Source organism: Mustela nivalis, assembly GCF_964662115.1.
Source record: "Mustela nivalis genome assembly, chromosome: 4".
NCBI classification, from domain to species: Eukaryota; Metazoa; Chordata; class Mammalia; order Carnivora; family Mustelidae; genus Mustela; species Mustela nivalis.
This window is the reverse complement of record NC_139023.1, coordinates 7,195,910-7,209,314: the sequence shown is the minus strand read 5'-3', so window position 1 is coordinate 7,209,314 and position 13,405 is coordinate 7,195,910. Positions and strand designations below refer to the sequence as shown.

Genomic DNA, 13,405 nt, shown 5'->3' with positions numbered 1-13,405 from the left:
GGGGTTTTAGATAGAAACGTAGTGATCCGAAGGGGCAGGTGCGCCTGAATGTTTATAGCGGCAATGTCCACAGTAGCCAGACTATGGAAAGAACCTAGATGTCCAGATGTCCATCCACAGATGAATGGATAAAGAAGATGTGGTATATGTACACAATGGAATACTACGCAGTCATCAAAAGAAATGAAATCTTGCCATTTGCGACGACGTGGATGGAACTAGAGGGTATCATGCTTAGCGAAATAAGTCAATTGGAGAAAGACAACTATCATATGATCTCCCTGATATGAGGAAGTGGAGATGCAACATAGGACTTTAAGGGGGTAGGAGAAGAATAAATGAAACAAGATGGGATTGGGAGAGAGATAAGCCATAAGTGACTCTTAATCTCACAAAACAAACTGAGGGTTGCTGGGGGGAGGGGGTTGGGAGAAGGGGGGTGGGGTTATGGACACTGGGGAGGGTATGTGCTATGGTGAGTGCTGTGAAGTGTGTCAACCTGGCGATTCACAGACCTGTACCCCTGGGGATAAAAATATATGTTTATAAAAATTAAAAAAAAAAAAAGAAACAGGGTTTTCATCATCTTAAAGTAGTTTGGGGTTTAGGCCATGCCCCTCCAGTGAAAGGCTTTAACCGCTTGGATCTTTTCACATTGTCATGAAGACTGGGACCCTGGTGGACTCAGTCCACGGAGCATGCAACCCTTGATCTCAGGGATCCTGAGTTTGCGCCCCTCGTTGGGTGTAGAGATGATGTAAATCTTTATAAAAAGAAATCATGAAGACTAAATGTTTTATCATTGTATTTGGTCTCTAGAACACCTTGATCCAAGTAAGAGAATGTCCTGGAGCAGCAGATATCTACAACCGTAGTCAAAATTAGGTATTAATTCCTTCTTGTACACTGAGAAATAAATGTTCTGATTTATAAATTATCTTCTGTGAGCATGGGTAGCATGAATTAATCTTCCAGTGCTTGGTCACCTTGGTCAAGCTGCTTAAAATCTAGTTCCTAATGCTATAATTATGAGGAGCAGACCTAGGACCTGGACATGGAAAGAATACAATTCTTTGGTCAATTTAAGATCTCATAACATAGAAGTTACCTCTATCCCTGGCTCTAACCCAAGTTGGAGGGAGCCATACCCCCTCTGTAGGTTATACCCACTCTGATGAATTTTTTATATGAATTCAGGAGACCCTCTATTATAAAGTAGCAAATCCAGTTTTGTTAGGACTGAAGCTTGAAGAACAAGAATATAAAAATATTTTACTTTTCCAACCTTGTAAGTATATTCAGCAATGTAAACATTTAAAGGCCCCTCCAGGCAAGAGGCCCTGAAACTTAAATAACCTGTTTATACCCCACAGGGAAACCAAAAGGATAAAAACTAAAAATACTACATTTGGTGAGTAGACAATGCTTGAGAAAAGAGTTTAAAAAAAAAAAAACTGAGTTTGAAAGCCAACTGTGAAGGAGACATAGGGTATTCAACAATTGTACATCCTAGGTAAAGCTACCTACAGGTTTACTAAGGAGTAGTATTAGGTAGAAACAGGATTAGGTTATTGCTTATTTTTCTTTTTCAACTGGGAAATCTTTGTAGGGAAAAAGAATGCAGGGGTGCCTGGGTGGCTCCGTGGGTTAAACCTCTGCCTTCAGCTCAGGTCATGGTCTCAGGGTCCTGGGATTGAGCTCCACGTCAGGCTCCCTGCTCAGAGGGGAACCTGCTTCCCCCTCTCTCTCTGCCTGCCTTTCTGCCTACTTGTGTTTTCTGTCAAATAAATAAATAAATAAAATCTTAAATTAAAAAAAAAAAAAAAAGAATGAAGAGAAGCTTTAAAGAGGCATGAAAAGGGGCGCCTGGGTGGCTCAGTGGGTTAAGCCACTGCCTTCGGCTCAGGTCATGATCTCAGGGTCCTGGGATCGAGTCCCGCATCGGGCTCTCTGCTCAGCAGGGGGCCTGCTTCCCTTCCTCTCTCTCTGCCTGCTTCTGTCTACTTGTGTTCTCTGTCAAATAAATAAATAAATCTTTAAAAAAAAAAAAAAAAAGAGGCATGAAAAGCCCAGGACAGGTATTAAAGGTGGTAAAGTATGAGATGGTCTTACCCTTGAAGAGGCTTAGAGAAAAAAGGGAAAACTAAGTAAAGTGTAGGACATACACATTAGCTTGCTTGGATCTTCTCAGTAAAAGAACTTCATCTTTATTGAAAAAGATAATGGTGAGATTGAGGCTCAAGGATTTAAGAGCAAAAATACCTTGAAATAGGTAGTTATGAAGATGTCTTTGTTCTATGAAAAGAATACAAAATAGTAAAACATGCCCATTTGAGCCTGGACACCATGAATTTGCAGTGAAACCAACTGACTCTGTTTTATAGGACTTGGCATCCCCAAGGGCAAGAATGGAGAAAGCAGATGGCACACAAGCTAACCCTGAGATGATTGGTACTGCAAGGAGAATAAATAAAGGAGTTAAGAAATTAAGTATGATGGAGGGCTACTAGCTGGTCAGCTGGAAGAGCATGCGACTCTTGAGCATTTCTTCCTGGCTATCCAACTGGCATATGAAACTTAACATGGCTAAGAGAACAGTTGATTTCTCCCTCCACAATCTACTCCTGCTTCTTCGATACAGAGTCCAGCTTCGAACGGCTTCGAACAGAGTACAGCTTTCCACCCAAGTTCTGTAAAAACCCCAGGGATCATCCTGAAACATTATCTTTCCCTCACATTCAGAATCTAATACATAATTAAGTCTTCTAGTTCTGTCTCCAAAATGTATCTTACTAGCTGGCTACTTATCACCATCTTCACCATTGCAATCCTAACCTAAGCCACCATCAATCATCTGATATTCCTTCCTGACAGGCTCCACACGAATTCAGATCACATCACCTTCCTGTTCAGATCCCTACAATCCCGGAACAAGGGTAAAATCCAAACTATAAGGCCACCCACAATTTAGCTCTTATCTTTTTTTTTTTTAAAGATTTTATTTATTTTATTTGACAAAGATCACAAACAGGTAGAGAGAGGGAGGAGGAAGCAGGCTCCCTGCTGAGCAGAGAGCCCAATGTGGAGCTCGATCCTAGGACCCTGGGATCATGACCTGAGCCGAAGGCAGAGGCTTTTTTTTTTTTTAAGATTTTATTTATTTATTTATTTATTTATTTATTTATTTGACAGAGATCACAAGCAGACAGAGAGGCAGGCAGAGAGAGAGATAGAGAGAAGCAGGCTCTCTGCTCAGCAGGGACTTGATCCCAGGACCCTGAGATCATGACCTGAGCTGAAGGCAGCGGCTTAACCCACTGTGCCACCCAGGCGCCCCAGCTCTTACCTCTTGATATCTGCTGTTATGAACCCACCGGTCCTCGGACACACGAAGCTTCCAAACACAGAGCCCGAGCCCGTGCATTTGTTCTATTTGGAATGTCTCCTACCAGTATCATGGCTGCCTTCTATTTATTTTGGACTCCAAATGCACTTCTTCAGAGAGGCCTTTCATCACCACCCTCGGTAATGATTACAGAACAGCCCATTTTCTGTCACTGTTACATTCTCCACTAGCTCTGCCCTGTTAGCCATGTGACCTTGGGAAAGTAGTTAACCCCCAGGCCTGAATTAACTCTTCTGTAAAATAAACAGGGTTCTTCCTCATAGGATTATCGTTCGGATTGTTTTGTGCCCAGAATTTATCAGGACTGAAATTCCTTATTTCCATGTTTGTTGCCACTCTCCCTCAAAAGATACAAGTTTCCAGAGGGTAGGCTATACCTGCTGTATTACTAATCAGCATCTAGGGGGATTTCTGGCACATACGGAGATTCTAATAAATATTCACAGACTGCTGTGTAAATCCTTCTCACTTCTGTCACACGTGTTCCTTAAGTGCCTGCTTTGAAGTATCACTCTAAGTCAATTCTGGTAAGTCAGGAATTGAAAGGTCTCTCACGTCTATTTTCTAAGCCGCTATCCTCATCACCAATATGCAAGAATTTTTTCCCATTACGAGCTTCAGTTCACCTCTGTAAAAGAAAAAAATTTAAATAGATTCTTAGATTTTAAAAAAGACATGTAAAATGACGGTCCCTCAGAAATTATTCCTTACCAGATCAGAGACCTCAAGTATTTGAGTGCTATTTGATTTCTCAAGGACTTTTTTTTTTTTAAGCTTTTATTTATATATTTGACAGAGATCACAAGTAGGCAGAGAGGCAGGCAGAGAGACGGGGAAGCAGGCTCTCCACTAAGCAGAGAGCCCGATGAGGGGCTGGATCCCAGGACCCTGAGATCATGACCTGAGCTGAAGGCAGAGGGAGAGGCTTAACCCACTGAGCCACCCAGGCGCCCAGGACTTTTTTTTTTTTTTTTTTAAGTGAGCTCTACCCCTAACATGATGCTGGAACTCAAGATCCAGATTTCAAGAGTCACATGCTCTACCGACAAAGCCCGACAGGCGCCCCTGCGATCTGATTCTGCCCCAGTGCTCTACTCTGCCCCGTTACTTAATCCTGTGGTTCCTGAATGCAGTTCCTGATTAAGGGAGCCTTAATTTTAGGATTCAACTAAGGCCGGAGGCTGTGATTTTACAATTTCCTAAAACCACCCCAGGATAAAAACGCATCGCATTCCAAGTTTAAATTTCTGGTATTTCAAACTCATTTTCTAAAATTAAATAAATCGCCCTTTAAAGCAGACCGACACTTTTGGCTAATGCAGTATTTCAAATCACGTCATACTAGTATGAGTGCAATACCCCCTTTTATTTTTTTTTAAGATTTTATTTATTTGACAGAGAGAGATCATAAGTAGGCAGAGCAGCAGGCAGAGAGAGAGGGGGGAAGCAGGCTCCCCCAGAGCCTGGGTTCGATTCCAGGACCCTGAGATCACAACTCGAGCCGAAGGCAGAGGCTTCACCCACTGAGCCACCCAGGTGCCCCGAGTGCAATGCCCTTTCTGAGCTTCAGAATCCTTGGCTGTAAAATGACTAACGACTTAGCTTTCCTAAATATGAAATCAGATGTGAAGCTACCAGAAGTGTGACTCAGTTTACCTTCAAATAGTATAGAAAACTAATTTTAGAGATAAAAATGGTGTAAAGATATTTTACTGGTTGAACTATTTTTAAGTGGAAGCATCTGCTTTTCATTGGTATCAGTTTGCTATCCCTCACTTGTCACTGTCGATTCCTTTTGTCAAAACCCCTCCTAAATTCAAGTGCCAAAAAACAAGCTAAATCTATTTCCTTCCCTTCTAAGTCTTGAATTACAGCAGCTTTGGTTTTCCTGCTCCCATTCTTGACCTCCTAGCATGTATTTTCTTTTTAATATTTTAGTTATTGAGACTTAGAGACTGGCAGAGAGCACAGGTGGGGAGGAGTAGGAGAAGCAGGCTTCCCGCCGAGCAAGGAGCAGGGAGCCGGAGGGACTCGATCCCAGGACCCGGCGATCATGACTGGAAACAAGGACAGAGCCACCCTCCTACCGTGTATTCTTGACATGGCATTATTCACTCGCATGCTTAATTTTTTTAACAGCTTCCTGTAGCAATTAGAAAAAAATTGAAATAGATCCCTTACCCTGGTTGAGGTGATTTCATCCCCTTACGTCCCCTACCCCACCTCTTACCATTCTGCCACCTCTTGACCCCACTTCACCAATCCCAGCGTCTTCCCCTTACCTTGCCTGCTTTTCCAAGCTTTACATGAGCTGGGTCCTCTGGCTGGAGTGCCGGAATGGGTGATCGGGACCACCACCCTAACGTCGCCACACAGAGGCTATGTGTTATCTTAATGCTTTGCACAGCTTTCACAACTACACTTCTCCATTATAAGCTCGAGGAGACCAATGACTTACTCGCGCGACTTCAGAATCCACAACAGTGTCCGGCATGTGGTGGTGGTTCAACTTACACCTTATCAAGCATTAAATGGTTTGTCATTAGAACAATAGTGTAGGGGTGCCTGGGTGGCTCAGTTGGTTAAGCAATTGCCTTCGGCTCAGGTCATGATCCTGGAATCCTAAGACTGAGTCCCGCATAGGGCTCCCTGCTCAGCGGGGAGTCGGCTTCTCCCTCTGACACTCCCCACTCTTGTACTCTCTCGCTCTCTCTCTCAAATAAATAAAATCTTAAAACAAGGGTAACAGTATATAGGAAAACACATACACCCATGCCAAGGTATTTACAGAGACCATCTACAGATTAGACTATGGGAGTTCATTCTTTTGGATTATCTGTATTTTCTACAACGTGCACAGCATGTTTTCAATTGCAGTAAATATACACAAAATTGACCATTTCATATACTGGAATAAAAAAGGCACAAGCCAAAATTTCATACAGTCCTAGACAGCCTGACCTTTTCAGGTCCAATTTCACATCAAAACCCAAGAGGGTTTCACCAGCACTCCTGCCTCCTCACCCAGAAAGCCTGTTTTCCCTTGTGTTCCACACGCTGTTTTATTTCTCCAGTTACAAAAGTGAGAAAATTAGAATTCTTCTGATACTATGCTTTCCCACACCAAGCCCTGGCCATTCTACCCAAAGCTTTGAAATTCTTTCGATTCCTAATACCCATACTCTAGCACATCTCAGTACACCCTAGTACCAGCACTCTAGAACCGCAGCTCCTGAGATACCGGCAGTATCCTTTGACCTCATCTGCTCAGTTCATCACAGAACTCCTTCCATTTGTTTACTATGGAGCTAGAGACACTTCAAAATAGAATTACGTGCCCCCACTTATCAAACTGTTCAATTTGCCATTGCTTTTGGGATTAAGAGCAACCTCCTTAAGGCCAACAAGCTCCTTCATGGTCAGCTCGCTAGCCACCTTCTGAAATATGCACCCACATACTTCTTACAGCCTGAAAAGTGGATAGAAGGGAGGCAGAGAAAATTCCGAGACCAGAGAGACTTCAGACATTCCTAGGTTAAAGAGGCCAGGTATGCACAAATCACTTAGAGAAAATACATTGTTTTGGACTTCTGAACTTTGAATTCCCTAGGACTTCAAGGAGGTCCATGGCAGAAAAGGATTTTAAAAAGGTGTTTGGGGGGCCCTCAAGTGGCTCAGTTGGTTAAGTCTGACTCTTACATTCTGCTCAAGTGATCATCTCAGATCGTAGGATCAAGGGTAGGACCACGTTCTAGCTCAGCAGGGAATCAATCTGCTCCCTCCATTCCTCTCTCCACTACTGCTCTCTCTCCCAAATAAATAATCTTAAAACACAAAAGCAAAACAAAAAACGTTATTTGGAACACAGGATAAGACAGCAAAAATCTAGTGGAGTCAAAAATCGTTTAACAGGTGGGGCACCTGGGTGGCTCAGTTGGTTAAGTCGCTCCCTTGGGCTCAGGTCATGATCCCAGGGTCCTTGGCTCAGCAGAGAGCGTGCTTCTCTCTCTGCCTCTGCTGCCACTCTGTCTGTGCACACGCTAATAGTCTTTTTTAAAAAAATCGTTAATAGGTATCACTTGCAGAGGACCCACTACCCTATTTTACTTGCTTTATACATGAAGTCACTGAGAATCCTCACAAACACCCAACAAGACCCACCACTGAACGGTGGAGTTGCCCAGGCTGCCTCGAATGCCCTCCTCTTGACCGTTTCACTGTGTGGGAGCTACTGAATGGACAATATACTGAAGCTGCAGTTGTGCCTGGACTAAATGAAACCACGCAGATAGTTTACCAGGGAAGAGACTGAGGCAAGAAGGGACTGGGGGTGGGGGCGACTGGTGTGTCCACAGTTGTGAATTGGTTAAAATCAAGTACAGAAAACAAGAGCAGGTCAAAGAATACTAAGTCCTGAAGGTGAAAATGCATTTGGGTAGGCAGCCAGCTTTATGAAACTCCTGGGGAAAAAAAAAAATCTCAGAGATCAAGGACAAAGATAGCAATTAATTTGGCAATAGAGGCCCAGTAACCTGCCTGTGAGTTTAATTCTGAATCTGCATTTATAGCATTTTGCCCAGTATTTGGTAATAAAAACACTTTCCTAACCTGGTGCATGTTAAACATAAAATGTGCATATATAAATAAACAGATTCGGGGCGCCAGGGTGGCTCAGTGGTTGGGCCGCTGCCCTTTGGCTCAGGTCTTGATCTCAGGCTCCTGGGATCGAGCCCCACATCAGGCTCTCTGCTCAGCAGGGAGCCTGCTTCCTTCTCTCTCTCGGCCTGCCTCTCTGCCTGCTTGTGATCTCTCTCTGTCAAATAAATAAATAAAAACTTTTTAAAAAATAAATAAATAAATAAATAAAGATTCTAATATTTTAGTCTCTATTTTTCAAAAAACCCCCAACAACTTCAGACGTAACTTATTTCGAACAATTACTCTCTATATGAACCTACTGAAATCTATCACAAAGGGAAACTTCTCTCATGATGTAATATTGTTCATTTACCCAGTAATTTTAAAGAATTTAGAACTCTGGCATCAAACAGACCAAAATAGTCTACTACTAAATTAGAAAGTCTTATGGAACACAGAATAAAAGGGGGGAGGGGTATTTATTCTTCTGTAGTTAAAAATATAAATTATGGGAGCACCTGGGTGGGCTCAGTCCTTAAGCATCCGCCTTTGGCTCAGGTCATGATCCCAGGGTCCTGGGATTGAGCCCCACATTGGGCTCTCTGCTTCACAGGAAGCCTGCTTTTCCCTCTCCCACTCCCCCTGCTTGTGTTCCCTCTCTTGCTATGTCTCTGTCAAATAAATACAATCTTTAAAAAATATATCTACATATAAATTAGGATGAACAAATTGTCCTAATTTAAAGGAAAAATACAAATAGCTATCCACCAAATTTTCTTTCACTTGCCACAGACTACATCAAATCATAACTGAAATGGAGCATCTTGTGTGGCTGAAATGTTCAATGTATTTTGTTTCACGTAAATTTCCTGGGCCAAATGGTAATTTGCTGCTTCAAACTTGATTTTCAATATAGTGTAGCATATACATTTTATCCCTTCTAAGAAAATGTTTTCCCCAGTCATAAAGTTAGATCAAAGTTACATTATTATATTGAAAGTGAATTTACTGTACATTTACAAAAATCTTAAGTCTTACACTTCCTTGAGAGTACAGAAATAATGACTACTCTGGCTTCGCTCCAGTACAAACTTGTGAAGACGGATTCAAGGAATCTTCATAAACAGTGTTATGAATACATCATCAGGAAGAAATCATTTATAACCATCCCTTTTCACAAAAGCCTCAAGTTCTAAAATTATATATGTATTAGGACCTCATTTTTCATTTGAAATACATACTTGCAAATGGGACTAATTATTTTCCCTTGAATATTCTTTTAGAACTTGACAAATTTGTTCCGCCTTCTGAACTGGATCATGCCTGTAACTTCAGGTAACTCAATCTTCCCATCCCTCGGAAAACTCAAGTGTCGGTGTTTGTTTAAAGGTTTAGTATAAGCAGTATGATTTTGATCATTCTCACCTTCCTTAAACTTATTCCCTTATGCTATCCTTTAACTCGTATCCCACTTAGCTAAGTGAATTGGGAAAATATCTCTAACCATGTTCGAGTTGTCCTTAAATGTTTTTACTTCTTTAGACATCAAATTCCACAAACAAGCCACAGTTGGTTTTAGAACAATTCCTTATTTTCACTTAGGTTGTAGGAAATGCGACTGGGAGACAATACTCTGGAGCACAGACCTACAGATTAAATCAGGGACATAAATGCCGCAGACGTCAGTAGTTTATTGTTTGTTTAGTCCAAACACATTCAAAATGGAAACTCAAAGAATACTTTTCCACCTGAAACAATTAAACTAGATTCTACTAGCATATAATGCTTAACACATTACAGCAATAAAGATGGTAATCCATTGTCTTCTATACCTACTAAAGCCAAGATGGTAAAGCCAATTTGGTTGCGATAGTGTCAGAAGGATAGAATATTACCATCAAAAAAAAAAAAAAAAAAAAAGAAAGAAAAAAAAATCAGCAAATAACAGTAATGGTCAATGAATTATTTTTACTCTGGTTCACTGAAAAGGGGACAAAATGTTAAAAGTCCACAGTACTGCAGGTGAACAATCACCATGTAAACTTCTCCATGTGATGTTTTAATGTTTTCTTCATGGTATGTAAAGACTGAAGCTGAATGGCTCTTTACTCAAAATTTTCTACTACACTTAACATTTGTCATTACTTTTGGTGCCAGAACGCAGTTCTTATGGGTGGCAGGGCAATATCCTAGATCGGAAACTATATATCTATACTTAAAATGGAAAGATAAGAAAAGAGTAGAGGAAAAATATGCTATAAAACAAAACACTGACAATAAACCACTTATTTAAAAGTAGTTTGAATAAAGGCTTCAAAACTCAAAAGTAATTTTCTGGTAAGAACTTCAAGTACTATACATCAGAAAGTGTAAAAGTGTTCAAAAACAGGAAAAAAATCTTTAAGCCCCCCCCCCAAATGGAAACTATGAGGAATCTGTGTCCCCAAAATATATGCAATAGTGCAAGACTTTTCCCCAAACATGGAAGACCTCATTCAAGGGGGAAAAGGACAGATTTAATTTCACGTATATTGCCCAGTACATGAAAAACAAAATATACTAAAATAGCAAACAGTTTCATAATTCAGATCCAGTTTGCTACTATGTCAAGTGCATTTTTTTGTTGTTGTTATTACTAACATTGGAGAAGTCTTCCATGCTAACAAGCAGCTTTAAGTGGTCACACTTAATTTACCTCACTCCTAGAGCCTGAAACATCAGAAACTGTTATGTACCAAATGCTCCAAGCATAAAATTGGATATCCTTTGCCATACTTGCGGTTTACTGGAACTTGCTATAAAGACAGACAATAATCCAGCAGCTACAAACTTTGCTCACAGAATTGTTTAGAGATTTATGTAAAAATAAAAGATGTCGTCCCAGACTTAAATTCAGAGCCACTCGGGTGCGGACATCAGTTCAAGAATTGTGCAAAATGAATGACGGTTCCCTGCCCCCCCAAATAGAAAATGCAAACACTTAGGAGCTGCTGTTCTTTTCTCTGAAAATTGCAGTATCCTCACTTCAGGTTTACTCGCCATTTATGGAATCTGACTGCTTTTAAAAGGTCATAAAAAATGTACATCAAGGTGATGACTTTCCCAAGCACCTCTCGAGTGATACGCTTCAACGTTCACGTTCATGCTGAGAGAAAAGCCAACAAGAGACTTACTCAAATAACTGACTTCCTCCTTCCCTGTCCCTCCCGAACACACAAGACTCCCTCCCACAGAGAACACAAAGTTGTTAACTGAAGAACAAAGTAAATAATATGCTAGTCGATTTTACTGATTTTAAAGATACTGCAATTTTTACACACTTCAATGATTTTTCAACATTTTGCAGCTGTTTGGCTTTGCAGCACAGCAATTCATACACTATACTGTACAAAATTACCAGCAAGACTGGAATGATGTATTAAGAGAAGGCACCATCATGCTTATTACATTACCAGAGAACGAAAATACAGTAAAGACAATTTTCACTGTACACAGCTGAAAGGAAGGAAAAAGGGAGGAGTGTGTTGAGCAGCCAGCCATCCCTGTACTGAAGAGGGGCAGGTAGAAAAATCTTAGATATGGAGCTACTAAATCTGGTCTAATACTCAAGACCATAGCATTTGAAGTTCGGATTTTTGTTATTTAGTTCATGACTAAATGATTCCCTTCTGGAATATACTTGTAGTCTTGTTAAGGTTTATGTGTACACACGCTGGTCACAGCAAGCAGATAAAATGCCCTCATCATTTCACAAACTATTCTCTACTGGAAAAAAAGAAGAAAGATTTTTTTCCCCTGTTGCCTCCTGTTGCAGATGTCAATGTTAATGAGTTCAGAGTACCCATTAGTGCATTTTGATGAGTGCATAACAAGTTTCTGTTGGGTTGTATTTTGGGGGGAGCCAAGAAAAAAGGCAAGATTCTCCAATTGCACAAATTGCACTATTTGTGTTTCCAACATTAATAGGTAGAAACAGTAACACTTAAACAAAATGTGCAGCAGAGGATATTTTTTTTTGACTCAAAGGACCCGAATTCAGTTGGGCATGTCCTTTTAAGTTCATTTTGTTGTAGACAGTTTAAGATATGGTCATTTCTCAGTCCTTAATTCTCCAAGTCTAGATTTATAAATTAACAATGTGACTCCTGTTGTGAAATTGGGGAAATAATGTCCACCTCAATTTAACTGATAAACAAAAGATGCTTTTCACATCAAAGAAATGATCAAAAAGGCTGTGTCACATTCCAAAGCCAAAAAAAAATTAACAAGAATGCAAACACGATGAATAATGTACCACTGCCAAGACTTTGCCAACAGTGGAGCTTCAGCGACGCTGTCCTGTGAAGCGGCCTTCCATTTGCCCGGTTCCTCTTCCAGAGCCAAGTTTCTGTGCCATGCCACCTCTCGGAGGAGGTCCTCTTCCGTCCCGGTCACGCATCATTCCGCCGCCCACTATGCCACGGGGACCACCAGGACCTCGGTCGTTGCGCCTAATATCCCTGCGGTCGTCACCACCACCTCTGGTTTCTCGCTCTCTCGCAGCTCTCGTTTTTTTCTCTTCCACATTTAAACGCACTTCCCCTCGAAACATAATTGGCTTTAAAAGGAGAAAAAGATTTACATGGTCAGGTTAGAGAGCAACTGTCACATATTCCCTTAAGAAAGAAAATCCTGACAAAAAACTCCAGGAAATTTTTAATATGCAATCTATTCCAACCCTCTTCACCAGAGCAAATAGTGTGATTTAAAAAGTCCACACCTCAGGGCGCCTGGGTGGCTCAGTGAGTTAAAGCCTTTGCCTTCGGCTCAGGTCATGATCCTAGGGTCCTGGGATGGAGCCCTGCATCGGGCTCTCTGCTCAGCGGGGAGCCTGCTTCCCCCCAACCCCTCTGCCTGCCTCTCTGCCTACTTGTGATCCCTATCAAATAACTAAGTAAATAAATAAATAAAATAATCCACCCCTCAAATTGCACTATTATAAGTAATTGTGTGCTAAAAAAAAAAAAAGTAATAAACAGAAAATAATCCATACCTCAAGCTTTAAAACTACTAATAAATCTTTATTCTTTGCATAAATACCATTTCTAGTAAACTATCTTTAGCTTCACCATTAAGAAAAGTGCTTCTATGGCTTTAAAATACACCAAATGAGTATTACAAACAATAGGAATGATAAAGTCTTGAACTATGTACACCCTTTCAGTCACTTACTTTTGCAATTAAGATTCTCTGAACTGGTTCAGAGTCATCAAAAACCACAAAACCGAAGTTTGGAAGCTTTCCCCCAACACCCTTTGTATTGATGCGAAGTTCCACAACGTTTCCGAAACCTGCGAAAATATGTATTATTACACCAAGGGT

At 40.9% G+C, this 13,405-nt stretch overlaps 2 protein-coding genes across 9 annotated transcripts in view; both read right to left on the bottom strand.

The window, feature by feature from the left end:
- Window positions 1–3,470, bottom strand: part of CDKL2 (cyclin dependent kinase like 2) — a 46,763-nt gene extending 43,293 nt beyond the window's left edge. Inside the window, exon 1 of the mRNA XM_082727010.1 lies at window positions 3,347–3,470. The gene's annotated coding sequence lies outside the window, so the exon portion shown is untranslated. The remainder of the gene's footprint in view (window positions 1–3,346) is intronic.
- Window positions 3,471–9,715: 6,245 nt separating this feature from the next.
- The window catches only part of G3BP2 (G3BP stress granule assembly factor 2), an 88,668-nt gene continuing 84,978 nt past the window's right edge, over window positions 9,716–13,405 (bottom strand). For all 8 annotated transcript variants that reach the window (XM_082727013.1, XM_082727016.1, XM_082727018.1 and 5 more), the window contains 2 exons: window positions 13,256–13,374; window positions 9,716–12,641 (listed from right to left, as the gene is read on the bottom strand). In XM_082727013.1, the coding sequence (XP_082583139.1) occupies window positions 12,369–12,641; window positions 13,256–13,374 (392 nt within the window). In that variant the 3' untranslated portion in view covers window positions 9,716–12,368. The remainder of the gene's footprint in view (window positions 12,642–13,255; window positions 13,375–13,405) is intronic.